Source organism: Rhinolophus sinicus, linkage group LG15 (assembly GCF_036562045.2).
Source record: "Rhinolophus sinicus isolate RSC01 linkage group LG15, ASM3656204v1, whole genome shotgun sequence".
NCBI classification, from domain to species: domain Eukaryota; kingdom Metazoa; phylum Chordata; class Mammalia; order Chiroptera; family Rhinolophidae; genus Rhinolophus; species Rhinolophus sinicus.
In genome coordinates, this window is record NC_133764.1 from 23,043,222 (window position 1) to 23,066,911 (window position 23,690).

Below are 23,690 nucleotides of genomic sequence, written 5' to 3' on the forward strand. Positions count from 1 at the left end.
GCAATCATAGGTTAATTATTATAATCACCACCTTTCCTACACTCTCAATATTTTTGCTTCTCTCTTCATTCTGCTTACTCTGTGCCTTTACGAAAACCTTCTTTAAATCCAACTCTCTCCATCTACTCCCATAGCTGAACACTGATAAAGAAAAATACACAATGCTATTTACTGACTGGTCTTACTATACATTCAAGCTTACCAACCTCCCGGATGACAATTTCACGTCTTCTCCTGTCTTAAACCTGCAATACCCTCTTTGCCCATCTTCACTCTTAGCAGATAACCTTGCTTCCCAATTCACTCAGAACACAGAAGCAATCGGAAGATAAGCTTGTACAAGCTCCCACCTACCTGCTTCTGTGCCCTATTTTCCGCCATCTTACCTGTACCTTGGATGAATAGCCTCCCCTTGTTCACTTGATTCTTTCTATTATTTCCAACTTAAAGATGTAGATCAGCACCTCTCCCCGCTCCTTCTCGCATCATCGCTTTTTCCCTCTCTCCTGGATCTGTTCCTTTAGCATACAAATACCCCTCCGGTTACTCCCCCGACCCCATTTTTTCCTTCTCTTTACAGCAAAACTTCTTGAAAGTGTTGTCTCTTCTTGCTATCTTCAGACACTCTTCTCCCATTCCTTCTGGGACCCACTACAGTTAAGCTTGCAACCCGCTCACCATTTCACTGTAGCTGTTTTTGTCAAGGTCACCATTGATTCCATATTGTTAAGTCTGTGTGAACCTCAGTGCTCACCTTAGTTTTTTGATGTCTCAGCAGCATTTGACATGGTCACTCTTTCATCCTTGAAATACTTTCTTCTCTTGGCTTGCAGGAGGCCAGAGTCTTATTTTTCCCCTCTTGCCTGCCCTGTCTCAGTTTCTTTTGCTGTCTTTCACATCTTTAAATGTAAGAGTGTTTCAGGGGATGATAGAAATATTCTATATTTTGATTGTGGTGGTGATTATACAAGTATATACATTTGTCAGAACTCCAACTACAACATTTAAAACTAATGAATTGTATTGCATGTAAAATATATACTTCAGTAAAATTCATTTTAAAAGTACATGGAAATTGTTGGTGACTACTAATAGGTACAGGATTTCTTTTTGGGGTGATGGAAATGTCCTGGAATTAGATAGTGGTGATGGTTGCACAATATCTGAAAATAAAATATCTGAAAAACTGCTGAAATGTACACTTTAAAGTGGCCAATTTTATGTTATGTGACTTTTGTCTCATTTTTTTAATTACTGGGGAAAAAAAAGTGAATGGAGACAGATGTCAAGGTCATAGAAGCTGTGTGGCAGGACCAAGAAGTCCTAGACTCTCTAGTCTCAACCCCACCAGGGCCCAGTGCCCTGTCACCTGGTGCTTCGGCAAGACAGCCTGTTTAGAAGTTGGGGTAGAGGGAAAAAATGTGTTTCAGGGCTTAGTCCCGGGACCTCTCCTCTTTTCTATATTCACCTTCGCTTGGTGATCTCATTCAGCCTTAAAGCTTTAAATTCCATCTATAAACTAATAAACTTCCAAATTTATGGCCTACACCTCAACTTCAGATTTATATACCCAGATCTAACATCTCTATCTATACGTCTGCTTAAATATAGCTTCTAATCTTCTTCCAAAAATTTGTTCTTCCCACAGTCTTCTCTGTCTCAATAAATGGTATCTCTATTCTTCTATTTAAGTAAAAGACCTTGGAGTTACCCTTGACTTCTCTTGTTCTCTCACATCCCACATCCACTTTGTCAGTAAATCATGTTTACATCCTGACCTGCAAAATATATCCAGAATCCAGCCACTTCCAGTGCTACGCAGTAACCCAGGTCACTGTCATCTCTTATCTGCATCATTGCAGTAGTTTCCTAATTGACTTTCCTGCTTCTGACCGTGCCCCTACCTCTACCCAAAGTCTACTCTCAAAGTGGAATGATCCAGTTAAAATATAAATCAGATTACGGGTCAAAACTATCCTTGAATTGGAACCCTTTAGTGGTTTCCCAAGTCATTCAAGTAAAAGCCAAAAGCCGTATGGTTACCTACAAGACCCTACATAGACTGGCCTTCCAATACCACTCTGCCCTCATTTCTTGCAGCAGCTCGCCTCATTCCCCACTCTGGCTCTCCCTTGAACCTGCTCTGTACTATACACATGCCTTGGCACTTTTGCACTTGTTCCTTCGACCTAGACTGCTTTCCTCCCAGATATCCTCATATCTCATTTCCTCAGTTCTTCAGGTCTTTGCTCCTATGACCCTTCAATGAAGCCTTCCCTGACTGTTCTCCTGTCTGCCTTCTCTGTTTTAAATAATTTTTTTTCTTCAACATCATTCCCATTGACGTTCTATGTTTGGTTTATTTCTTTTGTATATGTTCTCTCTCACTAGAAGATAAGTTCCATAAGGCCAGGAATTTTTGTCTTATTTTGCTCATTCCTGTTTTTCCAGTACCTAGAACAGTACCTTGCACATAATAGGCACTCAATAAATATGTGCTGACTGGCGTATTAATAACACTCAGTGCTACAAGGTGTTTTCGTCGGAAGTCATGCAAAATCAATGGCAGATTCAGATTCATGTGTCTTCCCTGTTGTGCTCATTGTGTCGGCCTAAATGTAGCTTCTAATTCATTGAGTTAAATGGTGGTGATCATTTCTCATAGTATTTAAAACGTTTTCCTCTGTTTGCTTTTTTTTTTTAAGTTAAGCACACTTATGTAACTCTATATGTGAGTGTGTATTTGTATGCATACAAATAAATCAATTATGAAATGCTAGTATAATTTTTTAAATGTAAATAGGAATTAGGAGTTGTTTATTTTAAAAATTAAAAGGCATGACTTTAGTGTTCAGTGATTATTAGCACTGCATAGACTTCTGATTTTAATAGACTATCCTAGTTTTGTGATCCTCTCAATTATTTCATACCCATTTATACTTTGGTGATACTGTAGATTTCCGAAAATGAAAAATAGTAATTCAAGCAATTCTTTAATTTTGTGTTGCTATCTTTAATAGAGGTGTCACTAAAGATCAGAAAATTGACCCTTTAACCTTGATGAAAATGAGATGAATGGGTTATACTTGGTGTTGCAGCTACAAGACGTCTTGTTTCCAGGACAGTCAATGACTGGAGAAATAGGCACTTACATCTTTCACAGGAGAACTGTCTAACTGTCTGTGCTGGTATTCTATTAGACAGTAACTCTAAGAAGTGATGTGGAAATTTAAAGCTAGCTTTGGAACAAGCTACGTTATGCATGCTTTGCTGTGTCTTCTGGTTATGTGACGATGGCAAATAATGAGTTAGAAACTATTTGTGTTTCACAGGGATACAAATATTTATATCTGACCCCTCAAGATTATAAGAGAGTCAGTGCTCTTAACTCTGTTCATTGTGAACATGTGGAGGATGAAGGAGAATCCAGGTAGGTATATACGTATCAGGATAATTTGGCCGTAGATTAAAGGAAGAAGAATGTGATTATTTTTTACTCACTGTCCAGCTGATCATGACCTTGAAGAGCAGTGAAGATAGCTTGTTATAAAATCGGGAGATCTTAGGTTTATATCTTAGCTCTACCACTTATTAGCTGAAAGACCTGAATTACATTTATAATATTTATTCATTTTAGAAAAGTTGGAACATGTAAACGATTATGAGCAAAAAATAAAAATCAGCTACAATTCTACCACGAGATGCAATTATTAATGTATAGTCTTAGTGCCTTTTCTATACATATATATACCTTTTTCCCTAATAATTGGGTTGTAACAGCAAAACTTTTGTAATTTGTTCTTTTCACTCAGAACTATTTTGGGGAAAATTTTGTATGTTTTTAAAATATTATTTGAGAATATGGTATTTTATGACTTCATAGTATTTCATTATAATGAATATATCATACTTGAATATTCTTTATTCCAAAATTGTACTGTTATATCCCTGGACTAAACATTCTTTTATATAAAGTTTTAAGAATATCTCTAATTATTTCCTTTGGGTTAGTTTCTAAAAATGAAATTACTGGTGAAAAAATGTGTCCACTTTTAAGATTTTTTTGATAATTTCAGATTGCCCTCCCAAGATCTGTATTCCCACCAGCAGTTTATAATACTACTTGTTTCCCCTCTTTAATTTTTCTTCACCCTTGCCAACATCGATTATTGTCAATTAATAAAATAGGATAAAAACAACAGTTGTTATTTTAACTGGTATTTTTGATTACCAGTGAAGTTGAACATTTTTATAATCTGTGTGTATTTTCCAGAATGTTAATCAGTTGTTCCAATAACATTTATTGAATAATTCATACTTTCCTCACTTTTATAATCATCTTAACTCAATTACTAGGCTTTGTATTCTGTTTTTTGCTCTGTCTGTTCTTAGGCGAATGCTACACTCTCTTAACTATTCTTATGGGACAGATTTCATCACATTCCTAATTTTCCCCCAAGTTTTATTAGCTATTTTTGTCTTTTTATATATAGGCTCATTTTTTTAATTCCCAAAAACTTTCCATAATGATTTTGATTCAAATTGAATTAGGTTTATAAATTAATTTAGGAAGAGCTGATATCTTCCTAATATTAACCCTTCCCAGCAAAAAGCATGGTATGATTTTCCATTTATTCAAGTGTATTTTTAAAGTTTTGTGGTTTTCTTCATATAGGTTTATGCCAGAAGTTACCATTCTTTTTTGGTTCACAGCACCCTTACTGTCTCAGTAGTTTTTTCCTAGCACCTTTAGGCAAAAAGATATACCTTATATTTCTGTTTATTAAATAGTCAGACCCAGACAACTTCATAAGTATTTATGCCCTAACAACTTGCTAATCACTTGAAAATATAATGCACATAATTGAAATTTTTTCTTATTTCATTCTTAAATAATTAGTTACTTACTAATGGAATATTTTCATCTGCATGATATCTCAAATCTTGCCATCAGCTTGGACATGGCCACCCTCACTTCTTGTTCTGCACTGATTTTTGTCAGAACTTGTTGTTTTGTTTTATTTTGACAGAAACTGGGAAAACTCAGCTTTATGAAGGTAGGGCGTTGTCAGAAGGAATGTAGCACTATCTAGTATTAAGCCGTGAACTACCTAAAGCAAGTAGTTCACATGGGATTAGACAGGTGTCACATATCATAGTGTTTCTTTCAGAAATGTAAAACATCCTTTAGTACCTCTGGCAGTTCACTGTGGCACCCAGGATGCCTTGGTCCACAGTGTGGGTATGGTGGACTTTTACCTATTTTTTAATGTTTGTTCCTAAATATTTTTGCATTTTTTTTCTTGCTACTCTGAGTGGGATTCCCACCCCCATTGTGTTTTTTTCTTAACTCTATTACTGGCATCTCAGAAAGCTACCGATTTTGCATGTTGCTTTTGTTAAAGCAAATCGTTTTTCTTTTCTGAGCTTTAGTTTCCTCATCTGTGAGGTGAAGATCAAGTAAACTAATATATATAAAGGTGTTAGCACAGCACGGGGCACACAGTCAGCAGTCAAAAATCCTGACTATTGTTGCTATCTGTAATAATGGAGATGATACTACCTATCACACTGGATTCTTGTGAGGATCAAAAATGATACATGAATGTGTTTGGTTAATCGTATGACACTATACAAAGGTTTTCATTATAAATAGCAGTAAAATTTGGTACTACAAAGAATGATAGCCTTACTGACAGACGACTCAAATCATCGAGCAGAAAATGGGAAATTTTTACTTTTTCATGTAATACAATGGGAGAAAATGCCGCTTAACAGATGAAGAACACCTGCGAAGCAATATGCAGTCCTTAGGAGAGAAAAGATGTGTTTTGCAGGGAAGGCTGACTGGGCCCATGAGTATTTGTGACTATATGAGATGTGAGCCTTGTTTAAAAAAAAAACCAAAAAACACATTAATCTTGTCCCCAGACCCCCACCAAATTTTTTTTTTTAATTTTTATTGGGGAATATTAGGGAACAGTGTGTTTTTCCAGGACCCATCAGCTCTAAGTCAAGTCATTGTTTTATTCAATCTAGTTGTAGAGGGTGCAGATCACTCGCCAATGTGGGAATCGAACCGGCGACCTTGGTGTTATGAGCACGGTGCCCTAACCCACTGAGCCAACCGGCCACCCACCAACCCCTGCCAAATGAATGTGGCTCATTAACCCCTTAAGGGAGATTAGCTTTACCTGTAGCATAATTCTAGAATCCAGAGTCTAGGTACAGAGCAAAAGGAAGAATTGGGGAATTATTGGGAGAGGCTACAAACAGAAAGGCAAAGGAAACTGGGAAGCAGAAATGCAAAGCCACAGACCAACAGTGAGGGCAAAGAAAAGGAATTGATGGAGCGCTCAAAGAAAAGAAGGGAACAGAGAAATATGGGGGCGCAAAAAATAGTTTAAGGGCCACTATGGGATATTTATTTATTATTCCAATTTATAAAACTGTGCCCAGTGCCAAGCCTTCTGGGTACACATGGAGCAGTAACTAATATATGCCCATCTCTACTTCCAACTTTGTATTTTTCCTTTCTTTTATTAGTTGCATTCCCCATCTCCCATTTCCCATTATCAGCTATCACTCCTGATCCCCTGCCAAGGAGACAGATGAGTGGCTCCCACTGGATCCACAGGATGCTTTCTAGACAACTTGGCCAGCATTTCACTTCTACACACATTCCACCTGCCACTCCAGAGGCCTAGAGCCAGGATCCCTTGTATATGCACCTGCTATGTACGAATTAGCAGGGATGGGAGTGCACTGTTTTGACCTTCCCCTTCATCCCCATCTTAGAGAGAGAGTAGATTTGTGACTTTAGAAATTGGGCTGAGCATTCTCACTACACCTCTGGAATTTTCATTCCTCTGTAACATTTATTTAAAATTGCCGATTTAATGGATATTGCTTATTATAGAGAGATACACATTGACCCTGCCTTTAAGACACTTGTTCTAGAAAGGAAGCAAGTACATCTAATATCCGAGTGCCATCTATGTATCAAGCCCTCTCCTTGTTGCCCTTAGAAGAGTATAGAGCCCTGGTGTTCCATAGAAGCTTCCAGTATGCTTTCAGCGGCCTTTTAATGTGAGTATTCTTTTAATGGATTGTTCATACCGTGTTTCACCTTTATAATTTGTCATGGCTGTATCCAATAGGTATAAGATAACTGATATTATTGGGAAGGAAGAGGGACTTGGAGCAGAGAACCTTCGATGTTCTGGAATGATTGCTGGAGAATCCTCGTTGGCCTATGATGAAATCATCACCATTAGCCTGGTAAATCTTGCCTGAATATGAAATTTTTATAAAGAGCTGACTGTGTAGGAAGAATTTCTTTTTGCCTCCATCCCTACTGTTCAGTCCAAATGAGAGCATTTCTTAAAAACTGCGTATCTGCAATTTAATTTTAATTGTGCGTGATCATGGAAAGATAGGATGGTGTAAATAATTGAATCTCCCAGATAAACATAGCACTTCCTTCTAGCCTGTAGTTTAACTTCTTATTTCTCTAAATATCCTACCAGAGTTTTAACAACTTGAGTTTCTTCTCTTACTACTTTCCTTGTTCATACTCTAGTATAGACATCAAGCATCTGTGGAATGGATAAAAGGATAAGAGAACTAAAGGGTCTCTCTGAACCTTTAAGTGTCTAACAGTTGAATCATTGAATGAATTTTATACTTCTTTTCTTTGACCAGAAAATTGTTTTGTTTTGTTTTTTTCGTATTGTTATTGATCAAGCAGACTTCATAAAAGCAATATTTTTTTTTCTGTTAATGTGTGTTTTACATATCTGTGCCTGTTCTTACAGCTTAGGAGGGGACATAAATATGTGACACGTAGAATTTTTTTTTTTTTTTAAGGTTACATGTCGCGCCATTGGAATTGGGGCTTACCTTGTCCGGCTGGGACAGAGAACCATCCAAGTTGAAAATTCTCACATAATTCTGACAGGAGCCGGGGCCCTCAACAAAGTAAGTTTCTAGGGTTTGGGAGATGTATGTGAAGATGTTTGAAGGTTATTGCAAATTCTTAATTCAAGATCCTGATTGGAAGGAAGCCATTCATTAAATCCATGCCTTCCTCAGTCTCTCTCTTCACTTTTTCTTCCATCCTCCCTGCGCATTGCCTTGCTTACCCATTCATTCATTCCTTTCATTCAACAGATATTTTGAATGTCTACTATGTGTTGGACACTGCTGCAAGCCCTGTGGATATGTTAATGAACAAACCATAGGAAACTCCTGTTCCAAAGACTTTATAGTCTAGTGTCTTTCTAGAAAGACAGAGAATTAATTGAATGCTTCTATTTTGCCCTCCTTCCTTTTTTTTTCATCTCTGAGTAAGGAATGTGAGAAGATCTATTCCCAGACATAGAGCTATCACTGAAACATCCTCTGAATGTGAGGATGTCAAGTTTTAATGTCATGAGAAATTTGTGAAAGCACCTCTAAAAAAGGGTGCTTAACGTGGTCCCTTGTAAACAGAAGAAGTACTTGGTAAATATTGAATGGGAAGATGGGTGGATGGAGGTAAGGATGGATTGCTAGGAAAGAGTAGGACGTAGAGGCTTATTGTCCCTTCAAAAGAAATGCTTATGCCTTTTCAATCCAAGCTCATTGGGCTTTTCCAAAGGAGAGAAAAAAGGAATAGTTAGGTCACTTCTTGTAAGAGTAAAAACTGTCCAAGAATGCCTGAATATACAAAGGACAATATAATTCTGACTTCTTTGCAGGCATAAGAAAATTATTTTCTCTCCAGAGCCAAGAATATGTAATAGGCTGAGGCCAACTGCCTAACCTTGTGCGACTCATATAACCTCTCAGCTCTCAGCTATTTGTCAAAGGGGGATAATTTACACCTTTAAATGATACTTTAGACAGTAAATGAGAAAATATAAGTAAAAGTACCTAGTACTTGGCACAAAGTGCCGGCCCTCATTACAATTTCAGTTCCCTTTTCCTCTCTCCTACGTGGCTTGGTGATTGAGCTTGTGGAGTTATATGCATGCTAAATTATATTGGATAGTGTGTTTACTAGACTTGCACAAACTTTTTATCAAGCCTTGACCTGCAAGTGGAAGGGTAGGAATTAAGTGTCTTATCCTAGCATTCCCATTTAGAAAAAGTTGATACTTCTGTTGGTCCAATTAGCTTTGGGGGATGTCAGAAATGAGGAGAATCATTTTATGTGATCTGCTTGTTGTCTGCTTTAATGTATCATCCTCTGGGCTTGCCTTCCTCTCCAAGGAAAGGCAGAGCAGTGCTTACAATGGGGAACTTAATGTCATGCTCTCTTTTTTGAGAGTAGCCTAGAAATAAAGATTGTGAACTGCCATTACTGAAGGAGATTATTGTAGAAGGAGAAACTGCTAAGTATTGTAAATTTTTTTAAGTTGCTCTTTTGGATAGCTTCTTAGGATAAGATATTGATGAATGTCGAAGAGAATTGTAGGTATCATTATCTGTGAGAATAGAATTTAAAGAAGACACCTGTATTTCCATCATGTTCCCATACCTGAACAAAGAGCTGATTTCTAAAATGTATCTTGTTACACTGAATTTCTTATTTTTTCCCTAATGCTATGCTATCTACAAAGAACATTACAAAAAGCAAAGGTTTTGTTATTGGGATATTATTGCTGGTTTTTTGGGTTTTGCCTAAAAACGTGCTAGTTGAATTTCATTTGTGCCATTAAGAAAGTTTTAGGGATCTTTTTCCTTAATATCCAGTTGAATTGTTCCGATCAAATTCGTTATCTTCACCATCTTCCTAGCCTACAGGGCTGCTCATTCAAGAAGAAGTCTCGTTGCTGGGGACACAACAAGTAAAGCTGCAGATGTAACTTACCAAACAACACTCCTGTCCAGAAGGACGTGGTCATTTGTAGCTGAAGGGAGTGATCAGTCATAGAGGTCACCCAATCCCGCTCTTCCTGCCTCACTATCTTCATGTCATTGCCGCCTAAGTATAGCCTCGTGTTGCTGGAAGGCACCGATTTCATGCAAATTCATTAAGAATGTCCAATCTGCCCCTTTGCTTATCAGGTGTGAAAAAGGAAACTGTATGGGAGCTACATGCTCAGATTGCTTCCCCTGACTCCTTGTGCAGGTTCTGTTTTTGTGTGTACTGGTGTCTTTCTACATCCCTGTTTGTCTTTCTTTCTGTAGGAATCTCTCTGTCTCGCCTACTCTGGGGCTGTGCAGGTGATTCGAGTGCCTGTCTCTTCCTGTGTGAGTGCCGGTCTCTCTGTCTCTTTGTGTCTGTATCTTGCTTCTAGATCCATCTCTTTCTCTGTCTGTGTGCTTCCCTGAGTATCCATGTGTGAGAAAGTCTTTGTGTGTGTGTCTAAAACACGGCAGAGCTTCCCTAAGCCTTGACCATTTTGCTCGTCGTATGTATACCTGTGTAAAGTGGAAATGTAGGCAGTATAGGCAAGCTTTTAGACTGAAAACATTTGACCCCCACCTTTTTGAGTCTTCATCCTTTATGCTAAACATTGGGGTGAAGAATAAGAAGGGAGGGGGTGCGCAGAGGTTGTAGGGGAAAAAAAATCTGTGTGTGCAAGTGCCGATCCCGTTGACCCCTTTGAAAATTGAAATAATGATAATGCGCGTCTCCTGACTGCATCAAAGTATCAGCACATCAAAAGCCAGGAGGCATGAAATGCAAATGATAAAGTGAAAGCAGATGGATTGTGCATGATCGCCTGATGCCCAATGAATTTTAAAAGGTGCTGGTTTGCTAGAAGGGGGGTGGGGGTGGAGGTGAGGGGACTGAAATAAACACGTTATCCCTGCAATTTTTTTTTGTTCTTGACGCTCACTCCTGACAATATTTTTTCACACTTGAGTGAACACCCACTCCATCTCTCTCTCTCTCTCTCCCTTTTCCCCCTCTCTCTTTCTCTCTCTCTCTTTCTCTCCCCACCCTCACCACCACCACCCCCACCCCCCCACCTCTTACACGTCTCAGGTCATGTCGCTGCAGCTCCGGTGGAAATAATAAGATATAAACCACGAGGTTGTTATTTGCATAGAAATAGCATGGAGCCCCAGGCAGCAAGGGAGAAGGACACAGGGATCATTTGTCTAAAATTTTAATGAAAACTTTTGCTGAGGCAGAGATTTTTTTTTTTAAACTTTCTTTCTCCCTGCTTTTCTCCTCCCTTCCCCACCCCCACCCCACCCCCCAAACCCTATCTCTGATTTGACTTCACATGGTTCGATGTGAAGAGAAAGGCTTGACACTCCCTGTGTATGGTATGACATACCATACTCCCATAATGCAGCAGCATGTAAATTGTTTGTTCCTTTAATAGATATGAAGCTGGAGCAACACACACTCCCAACTTAATACATTGCGTGTATGCGTCAAGCTTGTATGGCTACACTCCATCTCAGTGCACACATGATGTTGCCTGTCGTTAGCCAACCTGTTTTTAATTAGTTTAGACCTTCCTACCTTTTGTTGCCAAAGACTTCCTTTTTAACAGATTTCTTTTTGTAGCCAACAGTAGTAAACTGCATGTAAAATTAAAATATTCGGTGGTCTCCTGTTTTTTACTTTCAATGGTTTTACTGTACATTTACACAGTTTATTCACGGACTCCATCCTTTGCCACTGTGCCTTTTGTTCCCAAACCAGAAAGTGCTTCCCAGGTTTGTATTGTTATCCCTTTCCCCCTTGTGATCTCAGTATTTGTGTATTTACTTTCCTTGTCCGTCTTGCTCTTTATTGCCTGCCAGTTATTTGAAAAATATGCAAAACATTACCAAGTTGAGGAGATACCGTACCTGAGTTTTTCTGAGTATTGCGGAAGCAGATTTGACAGTTGCACTAAAGGCAATGGGCTGGTGATCGGAGGCAGTCTGGAGGGTTCCATTGGAAACTTAAAATCAAGAACGTCTGTCTGGCTCCTTTGCTACCTTCTGGGTGGGCTAGTGATGTCAGGGCCACTTTACAGCTGGAAAGGCTAGAACAATAAGAGGTGAAGTGACCTGGTTCCATTGACAGAGGCTAGATCAGCATCAGAATGCGAGCTTCCATGTCCCCAAGTTTCATTTAAGGTGGGCTCAGTCCCCTGGGCTCAGTGTCCGCAAAACCCAAGAAGAGAAGGCAATCTGGTCATGTTCCCTTTTGTCCAAATGTCACGAGTGATGACATAAATAAGAGAGGTGTCTACGGCCTTCTATTTCATGTCACTCAAAGGAGTAGATCATGGGTTCCTAGCTCGACAAACTGTAGGCTGTGGGTGGCAGATTCCTCAAAATGCCTCTGAGTGGTAAGGGCAGACTTGACTGGTGTGACAAACTACGCTGCTTGCAGGGAGGCCTGGCCAAGGCAATAACCCATGTGCTTGGGGAGCTGGTAAGATAGACCTTTAAGGGGCTGAGACAATTTGTAGAGTCATAAACTTCTAAGTCAAGGTGCCACTGGACATTTGCAGGAATTTTTCGATTTACTTCCCCTCCCCCAGAATTCCTCCCCTCTCTTTCTATTTAATTATGTTTAACATAATGTGAGGTGGTAGATACTGATGTAGACTAGAGCCTGCTAGTTCTCAGTCCATTGCCCCAGACTTGGTGAGAGCCCTCTCTGTACACTGAGAAACCAGAATTTGCAGTTTATGGCTTGTTTCCTGGACAGTAACTGTCTATCGAAGTAAGGTGTGTGCCAATGGCTGTGATAGATAGATTATAGATTGATTCAGGAGGTATGATTGGTGACTTTTTTGTGATAAGCATTTTAAAGCTTCTGCTTTGGTGGGGGGGCGGGGAGGGGAAGGAATCCCATAATCTCATCCCCTTTAGCAAGATCAGGCTTCTATTTCTACTGCATCTGCCAGGAAAAAAGAAATTATACGATGGGTGTGGCTAGCACTATATGTTAGACTGGTAGGGGGCTAATTCTGCTTTTAACTTGCTTTTAAGACTTGGCATAAGTCCCTCTCTCGATCTCAGTTTCCAAATACATATTTTGATGTATCTGTGCAATACGAAACGTGAAGTTGTTGCTGACTCTGTTGGGTGCAGTAGCGGAGTTGCTCCCATGAGTTTCTAGCACCAGGGTCCTGCCCTGTACGTTCTGCATACTCTTCTATGACTCTGTTGTGACACAACGTGAGAGCATCATGAAGGCTCCAGAAGGACAGGGGAGATTATTTAGCTCTCGCTATGAGGCAGCATTGTAACTTTCACATGACTTAACAGAGTGGCATAGTGAAAAGCATGGATTTTAGAGCCAAACTGCCGGGTTAATTTTTGGTTCTACCACCTACTAGTTGTGTGACCTTGGACAATTTACTTAACCTCTCCAGGTCACAGCTGTATTAACTGTGTAAAATAGGGATAATAATAGACCAATCTATCAGGTTCTTGTGAGGATTAAATGAGTTCATATAGGTAAATCACTAGCATGTAGTTTCCCCTAAGAAGCATTTAGGGTCCTTTCTCAAAGATGCATGTAGGGTCCTTTCTCATTGCAACTCATCATCCAGGCCCTGGAAAGGAAATACAAACACAACATTCTCTATACTTTCTGAGCCTATGAAGGGAAAAATTCCTCTAAGAGAATGTTAGATGTCAGTCCTCACTGTGGTAGTACATTCATGTATTGACTTTCCCAGTAGATGTTATCTAAAGACAATCACCACACTTTGGAAAGCCATTAACATGAGAGGCACCATGTTTGGTCCTGATAGGGTAGTATATGTGTCAATCATCTGTCTACAAGAGTCCCCAAGGACTTGTTGGTACAATAGCCCATAATCACTCTAAGGATCAGCCCAGCAATTTGCATTTTTAAAAGTCCCTAACTACCTATTTTCACAATAGACAGTCCCTGTACTCCCGAAGCTCCAGATGGGATCGCTCTCCTTTCTAAAGAACACATTTGTGCTTCCTCATTGTAGCATTATGAATGCGTTCTCAGAAAGGCTTACAGTGGGCACATCACCTTAGTTTTCAAGCCCTTCTCCCGTCCCCACACACAAAATATGGGCAAACCTGGCCCTGTTTTGGCCCTATTTACTGTTCTTCAAGTTTGGTAGAAAACTGTACCAGGTATGTGTGACTCCATTAGTGGCTCGTACTAATCTGCCCAATCCTGACCTTTCTGGTTTGGAGAAATTTCAAGGATGGAATTGCCATTCAGACCTCCATTACAGAAGTCGCTTCTAACTCGCTCAGAGAGTCTCATGCGGGTCTGGTGGCTTAGAGACTAATGACTTGGGAGAACCGACAGTATCAGTCCAGAACTTCTAGGTGAAATAAAAGCTCTGAGGCCCTGTCTGGGGCATGAGTATAGACTCAGGAATTACCATGTTCGCCAACCTATTCTAAATGTGCTCAAACGTTCTGAAACTGTAAAACCTGTAGATTAAAAAAAAAGCAAACAAGAAACTCTTGATTATTTCCCTCCCTGTGCCATTCACTAGGTAAAGCAACTTTTGGCTTTAATCTATTTGGGCCTCAATTTGCTCTGTGAAATCCATTTCCCACCTTAAGGTGAAGACCACAGGATTTCCTAACCTTATATTTTCTTTAATTTCTTGTATTCTGTTATGCTATGAAGATGGATGTTGATTTGTTAGGCTGCGGCAGGGAGAGGATAGATTGGCGGGGGTGGGGGGTGGCGAATGGCACATAAAAAGTTAACTACATATTAGAGTATTAATATGTTAGTGAAATTACATATTAGTGATATGTAAAATTATCACATATTAGTGAGATTTGGAGTAGGATTTGTAAAGCATAATGATTTAAAAATTTTTATCTTGTTTCTTATCCATATTATAGGAAAGTAAATAGTGGTGGTGATGTTCATGATGACGACCAGTGATCACAGAATTATAATTGTTGGGAATGGAAGGATCTTCTAAAAGTCCAACCCCCAACCATTGTTTGAATTTCCTCTGTGAGCCCATTGCCAACTGTTCACTCAGTTATGCTTTAAACTCAGCTGAAGGGGAGCTCAGTAATTTTTGACCCAATCCCTTTCATCTCTATAAAGTTCTCCCTTATATTTGGCTAAAGTCTGTTTCTCTGTACACACAAACTAATTTCTCTTAAGAAGTAGTGTTCAAAATTAACAAAGTAATTCCCAGTTTTATGGCCTAACCTATGTAGGATCAAATGGAAACAAAATTTTCCTCTTATTTTCAGAGTCTGGCCTAGTCTCAGGAACAATTGTAGTGAAGATGAAAATGCTATTCAAAGATAGAAAAGAAACTGGATTCGTACATAACATTCTTGCCAGCTAAAAATATGAAATAAGTAGTGATGACAAGAGAAACAGCTAAAACTTAACACCACTTCAAAATACTCTGTGGAACCTTAGAGGTCTGCTGCATGGTGTCATGAAAGGCTGTTAGAGCCTGATTATTTCCTGCTTTCCCATCACCTGCCCAGTTGAAAGTCAGGCTCCTGATACACAGTTGGAGGACAGGTCTTTTGGGGTGCTGTATATTTGGATACTAGTTAAAACATTGGGTCCAAGGTTTGGTAGTACTCATCTCATGAATCAGTAAAGGCGATGTAGAGTGAGCTACTCTGAACTCTAAGGGCACACACACCAAATCTAAGATGCTAGAATATATTACCCTCTCACCTCACTGAGCAAGCTCTGGCTCACTTCGTGTGTGTGGACCTCCATGATATCTCTGCCCTATCTCCAGAGTGTCCATTTCAACCTCAGGATTGTGTTGCTTCCCGAGTATGGGAATGAAGAAGTGCCTCTACCTCACAGGTTCTGTAGGATCTCTGCACTTTCTGCCTCTAATAAAACATTGTCTCTGAACTCAAGCTAAGTACCCTCTTAGGACTGTGAACATGGTCCCTTAGGCAGAATTGTTCAGCTTCTTCATTTTCTAGTCAGTCATATGTTACACCTTCTTATGCTGGATTTTCTTCACCTTTCTCTCTTTCTACAAATGTTCATAGCTCTGTCTTTGCAAATTAGTGTTCACTTGAAACTTTGCTCTGCCATCTACCCCACACTTCTCCCCTTAACCTTCTTTTCCCCCAATCCCAGCCAAAACTCAAGTAAATTAGCTTCTTACCCCTGCCCCCCAGTTAAAAAAAAATCCCATACTCCTCCAACAGTGTCTGTTCTTGGATTTGCAGTCAGCAGCCATCTCCAATAACCATCAGGCTGTCAGCTTTGCAGCTCCCCACTACCTCCCACCTCCCCCATCACTCACCAGAGGAAAAAGAGAGCCAGAGCAAGAGCTTGAAATATATCATGCAATAGTGTATCATGAATTTGTTGTGAATCACAGCAGTGAAGCAGGTTTATTTATTTCTGAGACCTTAAATCAATACAAAGTAGGTCTCTTAGTTCTGAAGCTGGGATGGAGTGTGAAAAAATGAGCCCATTGTACTCTTAAAACTTTGGGGAAAGGAGATGACAGCTATATAATTCCATTTACCAGGCACTAGGGGCTTTAATGTGAAGGTGACAGGGAGCTCTTTGTGCATTTAGAGCACCATATCTTCTAAATAAAAGATCTGTAGACTTGATAGTGGAGCATAGCTCCAAGTTTAATAATCTCCAAGCATTAGACCGAGCCAATATGTTCCCAAGTCAGAGAGGTCTCCCCCAAACACTCATAAATTAAAAGTGCAAGAACTGCATACGTTGGTAGATTAGAAATGCAAGGACTCCAGTCTTTCCTAGGAGGAAGACAGACCTGGGCCCTGGCGATGCACAGACTGCTGTGTGAATATGATAAAGACTCGGGAAACGAGACTGTTTAGAAACCTGCCTCCTGGCTGTTCATCATTCTAGGGAATGTCCCCTGTGCATGGATCCAAATCTAGCTCTGTCCCCTCTCATTCAGAGTGGCTGTCTTCACACAGTCTAATCAGCTAATGTACACAGTCAGGAGTGTTGAATTATGAAAGGAAAAGCTTTAAGAGCTGTTTAGAATGAGCTGCAGATTACTATGCCCTGGCTTCAAGTTTTTCTGGTTTATTCTTGACTGGTTCCTAATTTTAATAATGCTTTGATGTCTGGAATTTAAGCCCTTTAAAATAGTATGCACGTAAGAGAAATGGAAAAATCAGTGTTATTAAGGAAAAGAACCCACCCAAATTTAACTAACAGCATAAGATGCAAATATGCTGCATCTTATTGGAACAGAGCATTGGAACATATAATCAAATTTTGAGTATCTTTGTTTTCTCTCTGACCTATTGGTTAAAAAAATGCCTTTTTTTAATGGATAAATCATTAACAGCTCAGTAGAGCAACCCTAATACAGTTGACCCTGGAACAATGGATTAAGAGTGCTGATCCCACGCAGTCAGAAATCCACTTATAACTTTTGTCTCCCCAAAAACTTCACTCATACCTTGCTATCCATGGGAAATTGTTTCCAGGATCCCATGTGGATACCAAAGTCCACAGACACTCAGATCTCTTATATGAAATGGGTAGAACAATGCATACAGTCAGCCCTATGCTTCCACAGATTCTCAACCACAGATCGAAAATACTGTGTCCATTCCCCAGTTGGTTGAATCTACAGATGAGAAACCAGGGGATATGGAGGGCCAACTGTACATTTATAGAAAAAATCTGTGTATAAGGGGACCTGTGTTGTTCATACCCATGTTGTTCAAGGGTTGACTGTATAATACGACTTTATATTATATAGAGTTACTAGATTAATTCTAGTCCAGATAAGAAATTTTGAAAGAAAACCCAGTTTTAAGATGCAGTTCAAGATGGTGGCACAGGAAAGTCTTAAACTCATCTCTTCCCACGGACACAATAAATATACAGCACTATGTGGAACAGTTCTCTGAAAAGAACCTGATAACTAGATGAACATCTGCTCCATAACAAAGGCTAAAAGGGCCACAATGAGATGGTAGAAGAGGCAGAGACACAGTCTCGCCAAAAACCCCACCCATGGCATGGCGACCCACAATCAGAAGAGATATTTAAAGAAGAAGAAGAAGCTTCTCCCTGAAGAGCAAGAAGTTTGTATCCCACACCAGGCACCCTGACCCTTGGATCCTGCCCCCAGAACATCTGGCTTTGAAAACCAAGGGGAGACTTCAGGTAAAGATGGCAGAGAAGGTGAATGCTGTACTGGCCTCCTCCCATGACCACATCAAAATTGCAACAAAATAATAGAACCATCCTTGAGAACCACCTGAAGATCAGCTGAACAGAAGTCCTATAAGGATATAAAGAAGCCACCCCAAGACTGATGGGAGCTGCGGGCAGAGATACAAAATACACTGGTCCTACACTCACATGTGGTGACTAAGAATCAGGAGGGATATCTCAGCTGCAGAGGTCCCCTCTGAGGAGCGAGGGTCTTAGCCCCACACAGGGCTTCCCAGGCTGGAACATTAGGAAGGAGAGTCCTAACAACAGCTGGCTGTGAAAATCAGCAGGGAATCAGTCCTGGCAAGACAAAGGGCTACTGGAGATCCAGGCATCCTCTTAAAGCGCCCAAGCCCAGACTCACTGGCTTATAAACACTTGTCCTAGGCTCCATAGAAGGGAAAACAGGTTGAAAAGCACCAGGGACTTACAGGAAGGACATGAATTACTGGCTTCGGAGTGAGGGCTGGAGGAGCAGCTCTCTCTGGGACTAAAGTGCTGGCAAGTGTCATTGTTGTTTGTTGAGCCCTCCCCCTATACAGCCTGAAGGTGCAGGCCAGTGCCAAATCTGAGTCTCCATTAACCTGGCTAACACCACTCTCAGCCCTTCCCGGTGATTCTCTGAGACCCAACGCCACTGAATTCACGTGCCCAGCCCGAACCTCTCTCACAGGCTTATCCACACAAGCAGCTGGCCTCAGCCTGTGCTGCAGACTTTCCTAAAATCTCTCAAAGGTCCACAAACCCCTAACAAGCAGCTGCTGGACTCCGTGTGTACTGCACCTCTTGCTAAATGGCCCCAAACCCAGCACTTGGTTTACAGTTGGTTACCACTCCCAGGCACCTCCAAACCCAGCACAGACAGCTACCAACTGAAGATTACTTTGTACCGTGTTTCCCCGAAAATAAGACCTATCCAGACAATCAGCTCTAATACATCTTTTGGAGTGAAAATTAATATACGACCCGGTCTTATATAAGACCCAGTATTATTTTACTATAAGTAAATTTACTATATTTTTGGGGAAACATGGTAGCTCCTATCAGGTGGCCCTGGACCAGACACAGGCAGTAGCTGACCTTGGCCTGTACTGGGGCCCCTCTCAAGAGGCCCCAAAACCAACACACCTGGTGGTGGGCTTCAGACCACACCAGAGTACCACCCAATTAGCACCACAAAATTCACACCCATAGGGTGGACTTGGCAGGCACCAGAGCCCATTAAAGTGACTCCCACTCCATGGTATCAGCCCCAGCACAACAGCTTGTTCACTGTAGTCATGGCGAGTCTTCACAGCCAGTCAGCCTGAGGGTCAATTCCATCCACTGATGTGCCAACAGCAATCAAGGCTCAACTACACTAGGAGAGCACACACAATCCACACAAGGGGCACCCCTGGAGCGCCCAGCTTAGGTGACCAGGGAGACTGTACCACTGGGTTCCACAGAACACCTACTCCATAAGGCCACTCTGCTAAGACTAGGAGATATAGCAGATCTACCTAGTACATAGAAACAAACACAGGGAGGCAGCCAAAATGAGGAGACAGAAACTTGACCCAAATGAAAGAACAGGACAAAACTCCAGAAAAAGAACTAAACAAAATGGAGGCAAGCAATTTACCAGATGCAGAGTTCAAAACACTAGTTATAAGTATGCTCAATGAACTTAGGGGAAGAATAGGTCATCTCAGTGAGAACTTCAACAGAGAGATAGGAAAGAAAAAAGGAGGTAAAATGTTGTTGTTGTTTTTAAAAGTCAGAAGGAAGGAAGAAAGAATAACTGAAATCAGTAATATATTAGATGGAATCAACAAAAGATTAGATGAAGCAGAGGATTGAATCAGTGATTTAGAAGACAGAAAAGTGGAAAACATCCAAACAGAACAGCAAAAAGGGAAAAGAATCTTTGAAAAATAAGGATAATTTAAGGGACCTCTAGGACACCATCAAGGGTAACAACATTCACATGATAAGAGTACCAGAAGGAGAAGAGAAAAAGGGGCAGCAAACTTATTTGAAGAAATAATGGCTGAAAGCTTTCCTAATATGGGGAAGGAAACAGACATCCAGGTCCAGGAAGCACAGAGAATTCGAAACAACACGAACCCAAAGAGACCCACACCAAGATATATGGTGATTAAAATGGCAAAAGTCAAAAATAAAGAGAGATTCTTAAAAGTAGCAAGACAAAAACAACTAGTTACATACAAGGGAACCCCCATAAGACTATAAGCTAATTTTTCAGCAGAAACTGCAGGTCAGAAAGGAGTGACACGATATATTCAAAGTGCTGAAAGGAAAAAAACTTCTACCTGGTAAAGTTTTTCAGAATTGAGGGGGAGATAAAGAGTTTTCTAGACAAGCAAAAGCTAAAGGAGTTCATCACCACTAAAGCAGAAATGTTAAAGAGACTTCTTTATGCTGGAAAGAAAAGGTCATAACTAGAAATAAGAAAATATCTGAAAGAAAATATCTCACTGGTAAAAGCAACGGCAAATGTATAGTAAAGGTACTGGATCAATAACTTATAAACCTAGTATGAAGATTAAAACACAAAAGAAGTAAAATTAACTATAACTACAATAATTAGTTAAGGGATAAAACAAAATAAAAATATGTGAAATATGTATGACAAAAACATAAATGTGAAGGGGTGAGTAAAAATGTGCTTTTAGAATGTGAACTTAAGGGACTATCAACTAAAAATAGACTGCTATATATTTAGCTTTTTAGGTTTTTATATGTAAACTTCTTGGTAACCAAAAACCTACAACAGTTACACACACACACACAAAAAGTAATCTAAAGAATACACTAAAGGGGCCGGCCCAGTGGCTCAGGCGGTTAGAGCTCCATGCTCCTAACTACGAAGGCTGCCCGTTCGATTCCCACATGGGCCAGTGGGCTCTCAACCACAAGGTTGCCCGTTTAATTCCCCGAGTCCCGCAAGGGATGGTGGGCAGCGCCCCCTGCAACTAAGATTGAACATGGCACCTTGAGCTGAGCTGCCTCCCAGATGGCTCAGTTGGTTGGAGCGCGGGCTCTCAACCACAAGGTTGCCAGTTCGATTCCTCGAGTCCCGCAAGAGATAGTGGGCAGCGCCCCCTGCAACTAAGATTGAACATGGCACCTTGAGCTGAGCTTCCACTGAGGTCCCGGATGGCTCAGTTGGTTGGAGTGCGTCCTCTCAACCACAAGGTTGCCGATTTTGACTCCCGCAAGGGATGGTAGGCTGTGCCCCCTGCAACTAGCAATGGCTACTAGACCTGGAGCTGAGCTGCGCCCTCCACAACTAAGACTGAAAGGACAACAACTTGAAGCTGAATGGCACCCTCCACAACTAAGATTGAAAGGACAGCAACTTGACTTGGAGAAAAGTCCTGGAAGTACATCCTGTTCCCCAATAAAGTCCTGTTCCCCTTCCCCAATAAAATCTAAAAAAAAAAAGAAAAAGAATATACTAAAGAAAGTCATCAAATCACAAGGGAAAAGAGCAAGAGAAGAAGAAAGGAACAGAGAACTACCAAAACAATTAACAAAATGGCAACTTGTAGATACTTGTAAATGATTACTTTAAATGTAAATGGACTAATTTCTCCAATCAAAAGATATAGTGACTGAATGGATAAAAAAACAAGACCCCTCTATATTTTGCCTACAAGAGACTCACTTCATATCTAGGGACACACACAGACTGAAAATGGAAATGAAAAATATTTCATGCAAATGGAAATGAAAAGAAAGCTGGGATAGCAATACTTAGACAAAGTAGACTTTAAACCAAAGACTAACAAATGACAAAGAAGGACATTACATGATGATAAAGGTGTCAATCCAACAATAAGATAAAATATTTGTAAATATGTATGCACCCAACATAGGATCACCTAAATATATAAAGCAAATATTAACAGACATAAAGGGAGAAAATGACAGCAATACAATAATTATAAGGGACTTTAATACCTCACAATGGATAGATCATCTAAACAGAAAATCAGTAAGGAATCATCAGCCTTAAATAACACATTAGTCCTAGAAGACTTAATAGATATATTCAGAACATTCCACTCAGAGGCAACAGAATATACATTTTTAAAGTGCACATGAAACACTGTCCAGGATAGTTTACATATTAAACAATAAAATAAGTCTCAATAAATTTAAGAACATTGAAAGCATATCAAGCACTTCTGACAACAACAATGGTATGAAACTAGGTATCAGTTACAAGAAGAGGAAAAATCACAAACACATGGAGAGTAGACAACATGCTACTGAATAACCGATGAGTCAACAATTAGAGGAAATTAAAAAAACAAAAAACCTTGAGACAAATGAAAATGGAAACACAACATTCTGAAATATATGGGATGCAGCAAAAAACAGTTGTAAGAGGGAAATTCATGGAGATACAGGCCCTATCTCAAGAAACAAGAAAATCTCAAATAAGCAATCTAACTTTACACCTAAAGGAACTAGAAAAAGAAGAACAAATGAAGCCAAAAATTAGTAGAAGGAAGAAAGTATAAAGATCAGAGTGGAAATAAATGAAATAGAGACTATAAAATGGGGGGACGGGGGATCAATGAAAATAAGAGCTGGTTCTTTGAAAAGATTTTAAAAAAAAAAAAAAAAAGGATAAACATTTAGCCAGAGATATCAAGAAGAAAAGAAAGAGGGCTCAAATAAATAAAAGCAGAAAATTAAGGGGAGAAGTTATAACTGATACCTACAGAAATACAAAAAATCGTAAGAGACCATTGAAGTAAACAGTAATACACCAACAAATTGGACAACCTAGAAGAAATGGATAAATTCCTAGCAACATACAATCTTCCAAGACTGAATCATGAAAAAATAGAAAATCTGAATAGACCAATTACAAATAAAGAGATTGAATCAGTAATCCAACAACTCCCAATAAACGAAAGTCCAGGACCAGATAGCTTCACTGGTGAATTGTATATGGTGTAAGAAAGAACACTTTCTTACACCATATACAACAAAAAACTCAAAATGGATTAAAGGCTTAAATGTAAGACCCGAAGCTTAAAACTTCTAGAAGAAAAGTTCATTGACATTGGTCTTAGGAGTATTTTGTTGGATCTGACTCCACAGGCAAGGGCAGCAAAAGCAAAAATACATTAAGATCAAAAGCTTTTGCATAGCGAAGGAAATCATCAACAAAATGAAAAGGCAACCTACTGAATGGGAAAAGATACTTGCAAATCATATCTGATAAGAGGTTAATATCCAGAATATGTAAAGAACTCATACAATTCAATGACAAGAAAAGAAGAATTTGAGTAAAAAATGGGCAGAGGATCTGAACAGACATTTTCCCAAAGACATAACAGATGGCCAACAGGCACAATAAAAGATACTCAACATCACTAGTTATTCATGAAAATGCAAATTAAAACTACAATGAGATACCACTTCACATCTGTCAGAATGGCTGTTATCAAAAAGACAAGAAATAACAAGTGTTGGTGAGGATGTGGAGAAAAGTGCACTATTGATGGAAATGTAAATTGGTGCAACCACTATGGAAAAC

General features: G+C 39.8%; 1 protein-coding gene across 17 annotated transcripts in view; it reads left to right on the forward strand.

Annotated features, from left to right (window-relative positions):
* ACACA (acetyl-CoA carboxylase alpha) overlaps positions 1-23,690 on the forward strand; it is a 268,765-nt gene that overhangs the window by 195,036 nt on the left and 50,039 nt on the right. For all 17 annotated transcript variants that reach the window (XM_019732514.2, XM_074320146.1, XM_019732521.2 and 14 more), the window contains 3 exons: positions 3,333-3,430; positions 7,161-7,281; positions 7,870-7,980. In XM_019732514.2, coding sequence (XP_019588073.2) covers positions 3,333-3,430; positions 7,161-7,281; positions 7,870-7,980 — 330 coding nt within the window. The remainder of the gene's footprint in view (positions 1-3,332; positions 3,431-7,160; positions 7,282-7,869; positions 7,981-23,690) is intronic.